Raw genomic sequence first — 11,438 nt, 5'->3', positions numbered from 1 at the left:
GAGGGAGGGGGCGGGCGTTGTGGTGGAACAAAGAGGCGGTCCCGCGTCAGTTGGGTCCGGCCCCTGGCCCTTGAAGATGGCGCTGCGAGGAAGCGGCGCGCGGGCGAGAGGGGGGCGGGTGGGGTGGCAGGGAGTGCGCTGGGTCTTCTTTCCCCTGAAGAAATGAAAGCAGCATTTTGGGAATAAACGAGCCCTCAGTCGTACTGTAAAAGCATTCTATGAGCCGGGCTCTCCTTAAACGGCCGTTTCTAGGTTTTGGCCTCCTGGGACTTCCTGAAGCCTGTTGTACTTCGTAGGCCTACATGAGGCTGATTTGCGACCGTTCCTTATAGCGAAGTGAGGAGAGTAACGCGACAGTGTCCCTCGTCCTTCTCAGGGGGCCGATAACGTCTCTGGGCTAATTCTTAGCCGAAGGAGGGAGAGCTTTTGTTCCGGGGGCGTTTGACCAGGAACTCTCCCGTGTGCAGCGCGGAACCTTGAGTGTGAGGCTCTTGTTTCCTTGGAGAGCGGAGCCAGCTGCACTCGGTCTCGGGGGTCATACGGACGGCTTTCGGCGGCGGACTCGCGGAGCGTGGAGGCATCGCAGAAGGCAGGTGAGGGTCTCACTGTGAGAGTGAAGCGGGGATATGAGAGGTGACTCTGTGGCCGTTTTTGCCCGCATGCAAGAACGGTGGGCTATCCTTGCTAAATGTTCCGCTACATTTCCCGGGTGGTTTAGCTCTGGAAACTCCAGGACTAGCAAACGAAAGGGCATCCGAGTCGCGCAGCCTTATGCCCTGGCGCCTCTCATTTTAGAAACAGGGCACAACTATTCAGCTAAACCAGGCAGCATTAAAATCTTAGGTTAGGGTACATAGCCTCTAAGGGTGGTATGGCGAGTACTGCTGGCGTCCGTTGTCGTCTGTTGGTTGTTAATATGCGCGGAAACTGTCGACGTGAGGAAGAATTCTTTCTTAATACCGTTGATAGTCTGGATATAGCTGCATAGTGATAGCGCTGTACTTAATTTTTGCCTGTTCTTTTATGTATATTCACATGCCACGTCTAGTGTGTTATTTATTCACAGTTTCAGAAGACTTACTGATTGACTGAATTTGTAAATGTGAAGAATGTTCTTGGGTGAACATTCCATAGTTTTTCATTTGGTATTTCCAATTAGAACTAAGTTGTTTCCTCAGATTCAAATTTTCCTAAAGTTGTCATTTATTTAAAACATTTCTAGTCTGCTCTTTCTTACTAAAAGTAATCCTTTTAAACTTACAAGATACAGTGAAAAAGCCAACAATAAATAATGGACTTGGTGACTAGATGGTGCAGAAGCTAAAACTGTTCTGTCAAAATTTTAAGATTATAAACTAATTTTCCATATGATTAGGATTTAGTAGTGATACCTTTTGAGTTTTCAAAGTACTTCATGTTCGCTATTTCAGCATCCCCTACAACAACCACAGAAAATAGGCTAATATTCCCATATTGCACATGGAAGATGAGCTGTTAATGGCTTTAAGGCCACCTAAAGAGCTTATTCCTGAACCAAGAGTTTTTGTTGAATGGGCATGACTGCCATTGTCATCTCTGCTTTTTAACCAGCTCTGGAGTACATTTCAAAAAAGCTTTCCATGGTGCTAAGAGTATGTGTGTGCAAATGGGTGTGCACTCCCTAATTGCATTTAAAGAGAAAAAAACAGTCTTCTAATTGGATACAATATACTTATTACACTCAATTTTAAAAAATAATAATGAACTAGGGCAATGTGATACCTGTTTCTTATTTATGAGGCAGGGATTATCCTCAGAGTCTGCCAATAATTCTACTTAAGGTAATAAAGTTAAGCACATACCCAAATCTTACTAGCTTTGGAAAATAAATTAAGCAAACATGTACGCTCGAAAAATATTTCATTTCCTTTTGTTACAGATGGAAGCAAACAACATTAATCAGGGATTGAAAGCACTATTTTTATTTAAATAAAAGTTTGTTGGAAAGCAAAAGATTCTAGTTTTCTGCGAATATTATTATGGCTTCATCCCTCAAGATTTTGGATTCTGCCTGTCTTCTAAAGAAATGTCACTGGCAAAATGGCTTGTGTCCCTTGTTTAGACCTCTTGTTGATAGTTGCAATCTAAAATGGTACAGTAGCTACAGGAGACCAGGGACCCCTCCTGACAGAACCCCACCTTGGAAGAAAATAGACTTCAGCTTTCAGAAGGGAGTGGAAGGAATCAAGACACATTTTGGACGATTAGTGAAAGAAGTAACTGATCATGTGAAAGGGCCTGAGGGACGTCCACTAAAGCAATACATGCTGGAACAGACAAGAGTGGTTTGGGAGTTTCGTAGTCAAGAAGACTTGGATAAATGGGTAATCTCATCTGATGTTGAAATTGGAGGGAAAAGTGAAATCTATATGCAGCTGGGCAAGAATAACCAGTCTGCTTTGGTGTATGGGAACATTAATACTACAGTACCTCGTGATGGTGAGACCAGGTACAGTGGTTACTGCTCCATGAGATCTAAACCTCGACTGGTGAGTATATATTATAGTAATAGTCATTTTGCTTCAAACTAGGAGCACTATTTAAGCAGGAGTGGAATTAGTTTTTAGTGATGAAAGCTCTTTATAGAGAGAGAGAGAGAGAGTGTGTGTGTGTGTTACAAAAGTACAGTGGTACCTCGGGATGTGAACGGGATCCATTCGTTCGCGTCCTGAAGCAAACGCAACTCGCGTCTGCAGGTTGCGTTTCTCCGTGCATGCGCGTGATGTCATTTTGACCGCATGCGCGGTGAAACCCAGAAGTAGTGTGTTCCATTACTTCCAGGTCGCCGCGGAGCGCAACCCGAAAATACTTGAAGCACATTTATCCCGAGGTATGACTGTACATACATTGTCTCTATTTTCAGATCATAAAGTCCTTTCTACAGATCACTTATATTTGATAGAAAACATTACTGTTGTATCTAGTGCAGTTGTACCTTGGATCCCAAGCGCTTTGTGAGTCGACCGTTTTGGCTCCCGAATGCAACAAACCCGGAAGTGAGTGTTCCGGTTTGTGAATGTTCTTTGGAACCCGAACATCGGACACGGCTTCTGCAGCCGTGGTTTGCAGGAGGTTTGCAGATTGGTTGCAGGAGCTTCCTGAAGCCAATTGGAAGCCACGCCTTGGTTTCTGAATGTTTTGGAAGTCGGAACGGACTTCTGAGGTACAACTGTATAAGGCAGGCAAGCCCAAAGTCTGTTTCAGGGGTTTAATCGGTTTAATCTGGCCCCTGTGACAGTTTATTTCCTGGGGTAAAAATCCTAAAAAAAAAACCCTTAACAACTTCAACAACCTCTATACCTCTATCCTTTAAAAAGCTCAACAACTTTGGGGTAAAATAATAAAAAAAAGCACAATAACTTCAATTCTAAAAGGAAGTCAACAACTTTGGTCGGCCCTCGTGGCCCTTCACTTCATCAAATCTGGCCCTTTTTGAAAAAAGTCTGGACACCACTGGTATAAGGGGAGGAGGGTATAAATCTGAGATACATTTGTTGCTGGTCTGTGTGCAACAGTGTTTGCTTAATGTACAGATATATTAAAATTGTACTGACCTTGATTTATAGAGCATGCTCAGCATTGTGTAGTCGACCAAACACTCTTCCTGCTGCCACAACTGTGAGAAGGTGAATACAGTATACAAAAATGCCATTTTAAAGATATGTCTTTTGAGTCCTATGTTAGGACATGTGACTCAGTTTTTGACCAAGTTCTACTCCAGCTTATTTTTTATCACTTTTTGAAAAAAAATAGTATGTTTGAGGCATGTTATTCAGTCACGCAAATTACATGAATAGTGAGTAAAGCATAAGGCATAAAGCATGATTTCCTCAAAGCCTTTACCTACTAATTTGTAATTATGTGCTTCTTAAATAAAACTAAATGTAAATACTTTAAAACATAGTCTTAAATGTGAATTTGTAATGTAATTTTATCTTCTCTTCCAAAATCTGGTAAAATTGTATATATTTATTTAACTTCCTGGAAGAACGAAAGTTCATTAACAATACAATAAAAGTGTGTAAACGTGTTCAGAGTGCACTGAAGCAGCTTAGTTGGGGTGGGGAAGTCACGTTTGACTCAGTGGAAGGCTTAGAACAGAGCTTTTCAAATTGTGCATTGCAACACGTTAGTGTGTTGGCTGCAGTGTACAGATGTGTCGTGCAAAAATTCTCCCCACACTGGGAATGGGTTAGTTTGCTAGTAAAACTGAATTACTATGTCACAAAATGATGCATGTCTGAAAAATGTGTCACCAACATGAGAAGTTTGGAAAGCTCTGGCTTAGAGCGATATCTTGTATTTTGGTAGGTGGCTTTTGATCGAAAGAAGCCTTATGATTGGTCAAATTTCAATACCCTGGTCCTGCGTGTTCGTGGGGATGGTAGACCCTGGATGATAAACATCTATACAGACCCATACTTCTCTCATCAGAAGGATGACATCTATAATTACTTCATGTTCACACGTGGGGGCCCGTATTGGGAGGAAATCAAGGTAATACAATGAGTATTTCCATAAGTGTGTAAAAAATGTATTACTTGTCATGTGGAAAATAAGCAACTGAAGGACCTCTGGCTTACCAGTAATAGTTGTCCAAAATTCAATAGACATGGGCTGTTATTATTAAAAACATTTTATCCCACTATTCAGCCAAAAAAAGGTTCCCAGAGTGAGTTACAGGTATGCTCACAATCCAAGAGACAACACAAAAGGAAAAGGAATAAAAAGCGGGAAAGCAAGCTCAGGCTATAGAGTTCTTGTAGGGATCAGCTGGAATGGAAAGATGTAAAGAGGAAAAGCCAAAAGTTCCAGTTTTTTCAGCAAAACCTATGGAAACGATCCTGCAGTTCCATCTTTCCCACTTATATATAGAATAGATAGAATGGTTGTAAATAACGATAGTTGAGGGAGCTGGTCTCTCAGCGGACCTGATAAAGAGGCCCTACAGTCCCATCTGTCCCTCTTCTGTAGTTTAAAGGAAATGTAAGCTGACAAATTATTTAAATCAAATAATATGTAGGGCACAGAAAATTAAGTCCAAATGGATGTTTTTAGGCTTTACAAACTTAAACATGTAGAAGGAATAATTATAAAAGTGAAAAACAGAATGATATTATGGGTACCTCCACACTAGTTTCAGGCTTAAAAGTTTTAAGCGTTTGAGAGATAAGTGGAAACCCATAGAAGGCTGCCGAAGGTAAATGGAGGCAGTTTCTAGATAAATAAACTCATAGTTGTGAGGGCAGCTAGTCAAGGTGCTGGGATTTGGTAGTCGGCTGGATGAGGGCCAGTAAATGAGGCGGAAACCTGACAAGATGGAGGTTCTGGATCGAGGCAGGTCGGGGCTGCTGATTCTTCTAGACCTGTCAGCAGCCTTCGACATGGTTGATCACGAACTCCTGGACCACTGCCTTGGCGACGTGGGGATCCAAGGCACAGTCCTTCAATGGCTGCGCTCGTTTCTCTCTGGTCGGGGACAGAGGGTGGCGCTTGGGGGGGAATTGTCATCGCGCCACTCCTTGGTGTGTGGAGTGCCTCAGGGTGCGATACTCTCCCCGATGCTTTTTAACATCTTTATGCGCCCCCTCGCCCAGCTTGTCCGGAGTTTTGGGTTGGGTTGCGATCAGCTGATGACACCCAACTCTTATCTGTTGATGGATGACCATCCTGACTCGGCCCCAGACACACTGATCAGATGCTTGGAAGCATCTGATACGTGGGAGCCGGTTGAAGTTTAATCCTTCGAAGACAGAGGTCCTCTGGCTGGGACGGGACGATATGGGATTGAGGGGGCAACTCCCATCTCTTGCGGGGGTGCAATTAGTGCCAGCACCGTCCGTTAAGAGTTTGGGTGTAATCTTTGATACCTCCCTCTCCATGGAGGCGCAGATTACAGCTATAACAAAGGCGGCATTTTTTCATCTCTGCCAAGCTAAGCAGTTGGCTCCTTACCTCTCTTGCCTTGACCTAGCCACTGTGATCCACGCGACGGCCACCTCCAGACTGGATTATTGTAACTCGCTCTACGTGGGGCTGCCCTTGAGACTGACCCAGAAACTCCAGCGGGTGTAGAATTCTGCGGTGAGACGCCTTACGGGGTCTTCGCTGCGAGATCACATTCACCCAGTGCTATACCAGCTGCACTGGCTCCCGGTGGAGTACAGGATCAGGTTTAAGATGGTGGTTTTAACCTTTAAAGCCCTATACGGCCTAGGACCCTTGTACCTACGGGACCGCCTCTCCTGGTATGTCCACAGAGGAAATTATGGTCTTCAAACAAAAACATCCTGAAGGTCCCAGGCCTCAGAGAGGTTAGGCTGGCCTCAACTAGAGCCAGGGCTTTTTCGGCTGCGGCTTCAATCTGGTGGAACGCTCTGTCACAAGAGACTAGGGCCCATCTTTCCGCAGGGCCTGTAAGACAGAGCTGTTCCACCAGGCTTTTGGTCAGGGCGCAGCCTGACTTCCTCCTTTGGCAATCTCCACAGAATTTTAGCTTAATGGTTGCCAACAATTTGATTTTAATTAATTTTTATAATGAAATGTTTTTAGAATCTTGTACTATTTTATTGTTGTTAGCCACCCTGAGCCCGGCTTCGGCTGGGGAGGGTGGGATATAAATAAAATTTATTATTATTTTATTATTATTCTGTAGGTAGCTGGTTTGTGTCCAGAACTGGTTTTCTGTAGTTTCCATTCATTTTTGCAGCAGGTCTAGATCTATTTAGCTAGGTATTTTAATGTTGGCATTTTAGTCTTCTCTTACTGTTTTTGGTTACTTCTTATTGTTTTACGATGTTTTCTGGTTTTGTGGTATGCTTGTTTGTTTATACCTATTTGTATCATGCCCTAGTACCTGTATGGATTAAGGGCAGTCTACACATGCGGGTGGCGCTGTGGTCTAAACCACAGAGCCTAGGGCTTGCCAATCAGAAGGTCGGCGGTTCGAATCCCCGCAACAGGGTAAGCTCCCGTTGCTCGGTCCCAGCTCCTGCCACCCTAGCAGTTTGAAAGCACACCAAAGGTGCAAGTAGATAAATAGGTACCGCTCTGGTGGGAAGGTAAACGGCGTTTCCATGCGCTGCTCTGGTTCTCCAGAAGCGGCTTAGTCATGACCCGGAAGGTGTCTGCGGACAAACGCTGGCTCCCTCAGCCTATAGAGCCAGATGAACGTGCAACCCCAGAGTCGTCCGCGACTGGACCTAATGATCAGGGGCACCTTTACCTTACAAATTTTTAAAATAATAATAGCTAATTAAGCATATAGATAGCCTGTACACAATTGTATCTTCTTTGCAGACTTCAGCAAACTACTGACAAGCCTATTTTGGGAGATACATATTTGGCACAGGAGTGACTGTGGTCACATGGAGTTGTATTTTCAGAATTATTGCTTAGGATGAAATTGCGGTGACACTTTGTTATTTCTCTCCTGATCTGCAGGCTAAGCATTGTGAAACTATAACAGTTCTTGCATAGTTAATAGTAATATGGTTTTAAAAAACGAAGCTTTATTGAAAAGTATTCTGCTACTACTGAACACCAATCATGAATGCAGCATTATTCTGTTGAGTTTATATAGTGTTGAAAATATCAAGTGTTAATATGTGTCTTTGTCATGCAGATTTCCATTTACCTGTGGTAATTCCTAGATAGCTTGACCAATCCTTCATTCTAGCTGCCCCATAACTTATTTTGTTCTTTTAAAGATCTTCCTGTTCTTGTACATAACTGTGCTTTCAGTTCTAATCAGTTGAGAGAATGCTGCATTATCCACAAGTGACAGGGATTATAAATAGTAATGGGTAGCAAAAAACTGTGTGCTTCTCCCAGACCTTCTTCCTGCTTTTGGGGGAGGTGGAATTCCCCCACCTCCTGCAAAAGCCCACAGTTTGGGGAGAAGGGGACAGAAGCGTGCAGCCTGTGTGCTTCTCCCAGACCTCCTCCCTGGGCTTTAAAAGGGCTGCACGGCTTCTCCTGGCTTTCCTGGGAGGTAGGGAGATTCCCTCACCTCTTGCAAAAGCCTGCAGAAGCCACGCAACCCCTTTAAAGAGCGCGCGGCTTCTCCTGGCTTTTCTGGGAGGTGGGGGAATTCCCTCGTCTCTCGCAAAAGCCCTTGCGCTCTTTAAAGGGTGCGTGGCTCCTGTGGGCTTTTCTACGAGGTGGGAGAAGGGACTGATGCGGCCAGTCAGTCCCTTCTCCCTCCTGGGGAAAAGCCCGCAAGAGCGCACGGAGCTTGTGTGCGGCTCTTGGGGGCTTTCCCCGCCTGCCTCCCCCCTGCATTCGCTCCATAGGACGCACACAAATTTTCCTTGCTTTTTAGGAGGGAAAAAGTGCGTCCTATAGAGCGAAAAATACGGTACCTAAAATATGCTTGCTTCTGACTAAAGGGAGAAGGGGGAGGTTATTGTTGTTGTTTTAATTATTTACTTGTGTTTTTATCTTGTATTTCATGCTGTGAACAGCCCTGAGATCTTGTGAAGAGCAGTATATAAATTTAATAAACAATAATAACAAATAATTTCTTATTGGCAGATTCCGTTTTCTAAGTTCTTTTTTACAAGCCGGGGGAGAATCCAGGATAACCAACATGCACTCTGGTTAGATAAGGTAAATATTCTTGCATTTAAATCTGCTACTTGTAAGTGCAAGATTTTAACTATATGGTCCAATGAAACAAGTCCGCAAATTGTATGCCGATGGTGCTCTTTTGGAATTTCCCTCCATACCCCATCCTCTTTAGACTAATTGTGAACTGCAAATAACTTTTGAACTGCAGAACACCCCTGCTCTATAGAGACAAATGACAATAGCTTTCAGTGCTTTATACAAACTCCATGTTTGAAACCTGCGCTTAGCTCTTGACTAACTTGTAGAGCTGCCCTGTTGCTCTCCAAGAAAAAGTGCAGGGAGCTTATGTGCTGACCAGTGCCAAGTCCTTTAAGTACCTTCCCAGTGAAGGCCTATAGCAGAACCAGAGAGATTGAAAAGTCCCAGGAGGGCTGAACCTGAACTAGAGTATGTGATGAGAGGAACTCTTCTCATATGGGTCCTTCTTTCCTGTTGGAACCTCTGCTGTAGAATCAGAAGAGAAGGCAAAGCTGGAGGACCAAACATAGGGTTTGGCTTGGAGTTTGTTGTAGTTTTAGTGACTGTTGATGTGTACAATGAAGCAATACCAGTCTGTATTGAAATTGTCCTGTTTCTAACCTGTTAGCTTCTCAGCCAAAGCTATTTGCCATACATTTGTATACCTTCTAGTTACCAATAAACCAAGACCAGTTTTCTGATGTGTTTATAAGCTGACAGTGACCATTAAAAAATATGAATGGATCCTTGTAGAGAAGCGTTATGGCCTCCACATGTCTATGTTAATTCAAGGAATAATTTGAAAAATGCCGTTACAAATTATGCATTGTTGTTGTTTTTAAACAGATCAGTACCTTAGGATTCACCATAGCTGACCAAGTAAATGGTCCATTTCAGCTGGAGATTGACTTCATTGGATTGTTCTGTGATGCAGCCCATTCAGAGGAAACTGCCTATGAGCTATATGAAAGAAATCCCAAGAAGTAGAACTTACTGAACATTTGGAGGACTGCTATTCATCTGAAACTGGAAACTTCCACCATCCCTCCCCCCCTTACACAAAATCTGCAAACAGCAGGGGGAGGGGGAAAACCTTGGCCTGCTGAAATAGCATGTGGAAAGACAGTAGTAGCTGAAAGTTAGTGGCTTTCAAGGTTAGGTGACTGGATGCATTCTAATGGTTTACTAAGTTGGAATAAAGTCAACAGGCTAAAGGTCTAAAATTACATTGAAATATCCATTTCACTTGAAGAAAAAGAGGCAAGTATTTTATGGGAAACAAATAGCTAACTAATGAGTGATGTAGAAGGCTTTGGGGGCTTGTGTGTTGGGCTACCTAATAAATTTCTACCCTAAACTCATTTCTGGCTACTGCATTCTTTGTGACTGTTTTTTGTAGCTACCAGCCATCACGGGTAGGATGAGCTAATTTGCAGACATGCCAAAGCTTGTTAGAAATGGGTCCCAATGAGTGAGATCAAAAATGCAATCCATGCTGTGACCAAAGCCACTAGCGTGCAGAGATTAGTTGCAATTCCATTTGGAGTAAGAGATTCCTTTCTGACCTTAATCTGTCCCATTTAGAAGCCCTTCATTGGAAGAGGCTTGCAAAACAAGCTACACATGCAATAGCAGAAAGCGATCCTCTTCCATTCTGTTTAGGTGGGAAGAATCTTTGTGTTATCAGAACTCTTCATGATGGAGTAGGAAACAGGGAAGTGTGCACCTGCTATCAATCAAATGGAAGGACAATACCAGTAGGGGCTATTCCTTCAACCCTCCTTGTGTCTACTATGTCCTGCCTGTGACTAAAGCCTTTTTGGTCAAATCATGATGAGTTCTAGATGCCTGGGCCTCTGAGGCTTTCTTGGTGGTGGTACCCCATAGAAGGAACACACTTCCCTGCAGGCTGGTACCAACATCAATTAATTTTGGAGCAAGGTGAAAGTTTTTCTGCAACTTTTGAAGATCAGCCTTGACTGAAGACATTTAGGACAGGTGGAAGAACATGTTTTAGTAGTTTTTTATGCAATGCGTGTTGTGATCCTTCCTGGGTGCTGTTTTGCCGTGAATGGGATATAAATTTAGAAAATAAATATGTATTGTCTGCTCATCCTCCAGGTTCCTTGATTAAAGCTATAGTATACACTTGAAGGGGGTGGGGACAGACTTGGTGATGAAATGTATTCCCACCCCTAACTGATCACCAGCCAGGACGTAGATTAAGCTTATGTGGTCTTGATCAGGCACCAGTACAATACTACTTTTTCATGTAGAAAGTCAGAAAATTCCCAATTCATTGAAAATGTGACATTGGACCTCCCATGAGGGATGGAGTGGATCCTCAGATGGGTTGTCCCTCCAATTTGCTCCACAGGCAAAATATGTGAATTAGACAAGGTCATCCAGCTTGGAAGAAAAGATGTTAACCTTGGAGAAAAGGACTGCAGCTCATAGACACAACACGCCAGCTGACAAAGTGCAAAACAAGACTTAAGAACGTCCAGTGTAAAACCAGTACAAAATTGAACTGAACTAGAGGGTACTCAATTTGAGAGAATACTAAAATATATATAAATTTGTCCAACCTACAGCCAGTGACCCAAACTAACCTAGGGCAGACAGGGTCCCCCTGGCCCTGCAGGAAATAGACCTTTATAGGAGGTCCAATGTCACATTTTCCTGCAGAGGGGAGGGGATCCTTGGATGGGATGTATCAAAGCTACTCAGATGGGTGGGACCAGCTGTGGACCCTACTCTTACTGGCACCTGCTGCAGTACTCTCCTACCAGAAAAAGCTTCAGCAGTTG

At 43.5% G+C, this 11,438-nt stretch overlaps 1 protein-coding gene and 1 long non-coding RNA gene across 2 annotated transcripts in view; one reads left to right on the top strand and one right to left on the bottom strand.

Annotated features, from left to right (window-relative positions):
- LOC128411104 (uncharacterized) overlaps positions 1 to 11,438 on the bottom strand; it is a 110,413-nt gene that overhangs the window by 62,254 nt on the left and 36,721 nt on the right. The gene's annotated exons all lie outside the window — the stretch shown is intronic.
- Positions 42 to 9,989, top strand: NDUFAF1 (NADH:ubiquinone oxidoreductase complex assembly factor 1). Its single transcript, XM_053383076.1, has 5 exons — positions 42 to 593; positions 1,919 to 2,528; positions 4,351 to 4,536; positions 8,575 to 8,649; positions 9,475 to 9,989. Exons 2-5 carry the CDS (start codon positions 2,019 to 2,021, stop codon positions 9,613 to 9,615), a joined length of 912 nt encoding a protein of 303 aa, XP_053239051.1. The 5' UTR covers positions 42 to 593; positions 1,919 to 2,018; the 3' UTR covers positions 9,616 to 9,989.

Source organism: Podarcis raffonei, chromosome 1 (assembly GCF_027172205.1).
Source record: "Podarcis raffonei isolate rPodRaf1 chromosome 1, rPodRaf1.pri, whole genome shotgun sequence".
In the NCBI taxonomy this organism is placed as follows: Eukaryota; Metazoa; Chordata; class Lepidosauria; order Squamata; family Lacertidae; genus Podarcis; species Podarcis raffonei.
This window is presented reverse-complemented; position numbering and strand designations above follow the sequence as displayed.